The 6,605-nt window shown below is 32.1% G+C and overlaps 1 protein-coding gene across 1 annotated transcript; it reads right to left on the reverse strand.

The window, feature by feature from the left end:
• Positions 1-339: 339 nt before the first annotated feature.
• Positions 340-2,016, reverse strand: LOC122512015 (piggyBac transposable element-derived protein 4-like). Its single transcript, XM_043627619.1, has one exon. The coding sequence runs from the start codon at positions 2,014-2,016 to the stop codon at positions 340-342; it is 1,677 nt and encodes a 558-aa protein (XP_043483554.1).
• Between the last annotated feature and the right edge of the window lie 4,589 nt (positions 2,017-6,605).

The raw sequence follows: 6,605 nt of genomic DNA on the forward strand, positions 1-6,605 counted from the left end.
TCAAATTTTTGAAATTCAAAATGGCAGATCTAATAGGACAAAATAGTTTTTCTAAAATTGCTCATTTTCGTTAGTCTTGTTATTTGCAATATTTTGAGGTTACTTGTTATTTGTCGCTCTTAGCATTACCCGGAACTAACGACGAGGACGTGGCGAAATTCTAGTTCCATATTTTTTTTTGTATTTTTTGTATTTTTTAAATTTTTTTTAGTTTTAAAATTTTTTTTTTATTTTTTGTGTTTTTTAATTTTTTGTTGTATTTAAAATTTTGATGTGCTTTTAGGAATCGAAGCTTTGTTTTATTTATATACAACCACAGTAGTTAAAATCTTTTACAAATTATTTGTGATAATCAGCGAAACAATTTCTTGTAGGAAGTAGACATAAATTCACTTTGCAAATAGAACAACTCCATAACGTCCTTCTTTCATCTTTTTTTGTACTGCACAATACGCAACGCTTGTAGTGCCCTTTTGGATTGTAAAAAGGCATATGAGCGGACTCTGATCTTCTTTTTTCAAGAGAAATTTGAGGCTTCTGTGGACCTACAACTTCTACTTTCCGTTTTCTACCTTTTGTAGAAGGTAAGTTTTTTGCAACAAGTTTGTCGACAATGTCCAACCTAAATTTTTTTAAAGTTAAACTGGGCTGAAAGTTCTTCTCTTTGTATATAATAAAAGCATTTGTTACAGAAAGATCCAAAAAATGCCAGAACAGTCGTAGCCACCATCTCTTAGATTTTCTGTCAATTTGGTACGCAGGTACTAAACGGTCTGAATTATCTACGTAACCCATATGCTTATTATAATCGGAGCACATAACCGGAGAACTAACTTCTTTGAGAGATCCATCTTTTTGCCTTCGAGTAACAGTTGTTAGATCTTGAGGATTGTGATAATTCGAGAGAAAATGTACAGGCTTCTTATCAATCCATTTCACCCATCTAATTCCGGTGTTAGATGTTTGAAATTCGCTGTCTCCTATTTTCATATTTTTATCTAACAACTGATTTTTTGGCAATCGCTTTCGATTTTTTTGCACAGTACCACAGGCAAAAATCCTTTCACTTTTTAGCGAAACCATGAGACAAACAGAAGTGAAATAGTTGTCAAAATATACGTGGTGATTACCGTTGACAAGTTCTCGTGTAAGGTCTTTCACGACTCGTGGACCTAATAATTTTTCTGTACTTGCAGTTTTACCCGTATAAATTTGAAAATCACAAACATAACTAGATTCATCTGCACGTACCCAACACTTATAACCTCGTTTTACCGGTTTCGCTGGCATGTATTGCTTCATACTGCTTCTTCCCTTGAACTTAATCATTGATTCGTCAACAGCCTGGTTTTTTTTCGGTAAGTAATATTTCTTGAATGTCTCATTCAACGTTGTCACCAAAGGACGTATCTTATAAAGTTTATCATATTCTGGACTTCCTCTTGTAGGTTCCTTTGTGTTGTCGCTTAAATGCAAATGGCTAAGAAAAAATCCAAACTGATTTACTGTCATTAATTCACTTATATAATGATCATGCAATTGAGGATTCATCGACCAGCAATCGCGATATGATTTAGGTCTTTTAATTCCCATTAAAATGTTAATTCCTAAAAAAGTTAGTAGTTCGGTTTGATTTACTTCTTTTTGCTTACCTCTTTTTTGCAACAGGTAAATATTAGTTTGTTCAACTAGGAGATTAATAAGTGATTCGGGAAATAAGCAAAAAAATATCTCGATTGGAGAACATACCGCATCCGGAATATTTGGCCCACAATCTTTCGTAAACGGTAGATCAGCTCTCGGTTTACTTACTCTTTTCCATTTTTCTCTTACTTCTAATAAATAATCGTCATCTTCATCAAAATCATTCTCGTCATCAACATCATTGTTGTCAACAGTATTTCTTCTACGTTCCTTACTATTAGTAAGGTCATTCTCTTCAAGATCATCATCGGAGCTGCACAATCCATCAACTGACTCGTTATCACTTGGAATTTCTGCTAATTCGACTTCCATTTGTTTCACTCAATAAAACGTTTTTCTATTATATGTTACTTACAGTCGAATATTTTACAAACACAAATAAAAAATCCTGCGTTTATATCAACCAACTATTTGAGCATTATAATAAAAACATAATATAGACAGGACTAAAATAACAAGGATAAATCGCCGTTGTGTCTGTTATCTATTCGTATGCTTACTTTAGAAGCGCTAAACAATATAAAAATTCAACTAAACATTACTTACCTACACAACATGCAGCAACAATATTGCATTACTTTTGCTCGATAGAAGTGACAATAGTGCAAAGTGAAGAGTGGAAAGAGGAAAGTGGAAAGCAGGATGTAGAAAGTGTGGCGTGGAAAGTAAGAAGTGAAAATTGTGAAGTGAGAATAATACAAAATCATCCAAGTTTTGCAATTTGTTAAAATGACATTCGATATGCAACTCGTGACCTAGAAGAACTCTAAGTAACAAGTTTCTAGTAGAAATGAACAATTATTGCAAAATTCTACCGCCATATTAGATCCGACATTTTGAATTTGAAAAATGTGATTCCGGATTCGCAATCAACAACCTCCAAATCACCCACATAAAAAATTTCAATCAAATCCAATGAATTTAAAAAAGCATCCGCCATTGTGGATCTGACAATTTGAATTTTGGAAAACTGACATCGGGTTCGTAATCAGCTACCCAAAAAACTCATCTGTTATGAATCTTAACCCTTTGAGTCATACATTTTTCATTTCATTGAAATCTATTGAAAGTGGTTACTCGGGGGTTTTTGGGATCGCTGAATACGAATCTGGCATCAGATTTTCAAAATTCAAAATGGCGGATCCAATATGGCGGACGCGAAAATAAAAAATGAACAGAATTTGCTTGGAACTCGTTACTCGGGGGTTTTTGGGGTCGCTGAATACGAATCTAGCATCAGATTTTCAAAATTCAAAATGGCGGATCCAATATGGCGGACGCGAAAATAAAAAATGAACAGAATTTGCTTGGAACTCGTTACTTGGGGTTTTTTGGGGTCGCTGAATACGAATCTGGCATCAGATTTGCAAAATTCAAAATGGCGGATCCATTATGGCGGACGCGAAAATAAAAAATGAACAGAATTTGCTTGGAACTCGTTACTCGGGGGTTTTTGGGGTCGCTGAATACGAATCTGGCATCAGATTTTCAACATTTAAAATGGCGGATCCAATATGGCGGACAAACAAACAAATGACAAACGACAGACTTACACGAACGATTCTCTAAACACGTAAGTACCGACTTTAATCAAACAAATGACAATCGACACAATTAACACAAACGATTTCCTCCACAGGTGAGTATAGGCTACAAACGGACAAATTACAATCAACAGACTTACACGAACGATTATCTCCACAGGTAAGTACAGACTTCAAACAAACAAATGACAAACGACAGACTTACACGAGCGATTCTCTCCACACGTAAGTACCGACTTTAATCAAACAAATAAAAATCGACACAATTAACACAAACGATTTCCTCCACAGGTGAGTATCGGCTACAATCGGACAAATCACAATCAACAGACTTACACGAACGATTATCTCCACAGGTAAGTACCGACTTCAAACAAACAAATGACAAACGACAGACTAACACGAACGATTCCCTCCAAAGGTAAGTATCAACTTCATTCAAACAAACGACATTCGAGAAACTATTACTAACGATTCTCTCAACAGGTTAATATAGCTTTTACGTTGAAAGAAGGTATTTTGTTGAGTAGAAGCAGTATTATTGTATGTGTTTTTTACATCACATCCTGCATTAAGTTTGACATTTTCAGTTCCCAAGGAGCACGTAAGTTTATCTTGACATCACTGTAATATTACATTGGAGATTCGTTATATTACACTGTAATATTACAGTGATCTTACTGGGATATCAAAATGTCCGCCTGGAGGTAATATTACGTTGTTACATCAAGAGAATATTACCTGGTAATATTAAGGTAATATTACACTGTAATATTAACGTAATGTTAAGGTAATATTCAGATAAAATTAGAATAATTTTATAATTTAGAAAAAAACATTTCACAAAGTTGGACTCGAACCCAGAACCATGTGCATAGTAATCATGAGTCTTACCACTGAGCCAAACTTACTTGTAGTGTATTAAGATTCTCGACGGTATATAATCTTTGTAAGTTTTTTAAAGTTCTTCATATTTTATCAAAAATCTTAATACACTACAAGTAAGTTTGGCTCAGTGGTAAGACTCTTGATTACTGTGCGCAAGGTTCAGGGTTCAAGTCCAGCTTTGTGAAATGTTTTTTTCTAAATTATAAAATTATTCTAATTTTATCTGAATATTACCTTAACATTACGTTAATATTACCTTAATATTACCAGGTAATATTCTCTTGATATAACAACGTAATATTACCTCCAGGCGGACATTTTGATATCCCAGTAAGATCACTGTAATATTACAGTGTAATATAACGAATCTCCAATGTAATATTACAGTGATGTCAAGATAAGCTTACGTGCTCCTTGGGTTACTTATCGGTTAGCAATTCTTTACTAATATCTACAGTTTGTTCAATCGGATTGTCAAAAATGGTACATTATATTCAGTATCCAAAAATTAATTCTTTTTTTTATAGACAGAAATACTATGAAGAGGATTTTACGTTAAACGAGTTACCTGACTGTGGATTGTCAGGATTCATTCACTTTTGTTTTTACTCTTTAATTTTATCCGAACGTTTTGAATCTTCTAAGTTTATTAATAAATTTATTAATACTCATGCCAGATTCGTATTCAGCGACCCCAAAAACCCCCAAAAAAACGAGTTCTAATCAAATTCTGTTCATTTTTTATTTTCGCGTCCGCCATATCGGATCCGCCATTTTCAATTTTGAAACTCTGATGCCAGATTCGTATTCAGCGACCCCAAAAACCCCTGAGTAACCAGTTTCAAGCAAATTCAGTTTATTTTTAATTTTTGCGTCCGCCATATTGGATCCGCCATTTTGAATTTTAAAAATCTGATGCTAGATTCGTATTCAGCGACACCAAAAACCCCCGAGTAACGAGTTTTATGAAAATAGGTTTGAAATTTCATTTGAAATACTTTTATTTTATAAATTATTACAAAAAATTGTTATTTATTATTAAAAATTATAAAAAAAATTTCAAAAAAGTAATTGTAAATATAGTTTAGGATCTAATTTGTAAAGAAAAAAAATTATCATCTCAAAAATTAGTAAGGATAAGTAGAAAATAAATTTTTTCTGAAAAAGAAGCATTATTTTTTGTTATTTATTTGTTTATAATATTTTTATTATTAACAAATTGTGAATCAACAGTTTTCTTAGACTTGTTTAGGTATGAGGAACATGCCCGGAAAAAACCCTAAATTTATTAATAAATATGCCATAGAAATACTGAAAACTGAGAAGGAAAAGGTGGGTCGCTGAGAGACCCACTGTGACGCAAAGGGTTAATAAATATAGAACAATTTTGTTTTATCATAAATACATTTTTTTTTGTATTTTCTAAAGACAAAAAAAATTTTTTAATTTTTTTTACCACTAAAGATAAATCACACATCCACTTTTTTTTAATTTTCACAAAATCATTAATACCATTATTAATGATTTACAAAAATAAAAGTTTAAATGATTAATTTTGTTTTGTTTGCTTATTTATTCTTCTCTCTCTTTCTCTATTCTCGCAACAAATTTGCAGGAATATTTCGCGGTGACGGAAAGAAATCTAAACTTATAATTACCCAGTTAACAAGCGTACTGGTACGATGCATGTACAGTGCAAGTATGTCGAATGAGTCGTACTAGTACTGTACTCGCCATATGCCTTTGTACGGTAACGGGTACTGCACTGTTATGCCGTACCAGTATGATATACTGGTGTAGTGCGGGTACGATGATAGTATGGTATACTACGGTTTTTGTCATTTAGATTATCGTACGGTTACTGTATTCGTACTATATTAGTACTGCGTGTAAAGCGTTTTATATCCCTTCCCCTCTTGTGTTGTAGCCTGTATTAACTATTTAATTTATTATTTGATGATAAATTTATTAAAAAAAAATTTTTTTTCTCAAGTGTAAAGCACAAAACAGTTTAAAATTTAAAAGTTTTCCACTTTTGTGGTAATTAGAATACGCTAAGGATAAAAGTAAGCATTATGACAAAGCAAAACCACTTGAGATTAATAGTATACACATATTACATATAGCTTAATAGAAACTAAACCACTGATTTCAAATTTAAGTATAAAGGCACATGTTACACAGATTTAAACTTTTGTATCGCATCCTAAAGGGTCAGAATTTTTCAATGTAATCTCGAGCTCTGAATGACAAAGGAACCATTGCATTTAATAAAGTTTATTTTATATATATATATATATATATATATATATATATATATATATATATATATATATATATATATATATATATATCATTTTAATGTTGATAATCATGCATAATAATTTTTCTCAGATTATTTTTGTTTGCAATCATAACTGTTTTGTTTAATGTCTAAATAAATAAATCCTTTATAAGTTATAAACAATT

This window comes from Leptopilina heterotoma, unplaced genomic scaffold (genome assembly GCF_015476425.1).
Source record: "Leptopilina heterotoma isolate Lh14 unplaced genomic scaffold, ASM1547642v1 Lhet_92, whole genome shotgun sequence".
NCBI classification, from domain to species: Eukaryota; Metazoa; Arthropoda; class Insecta; order Hymenoptera; family Figitidae; genus Leptopilina; species Leptopilina heterotoma.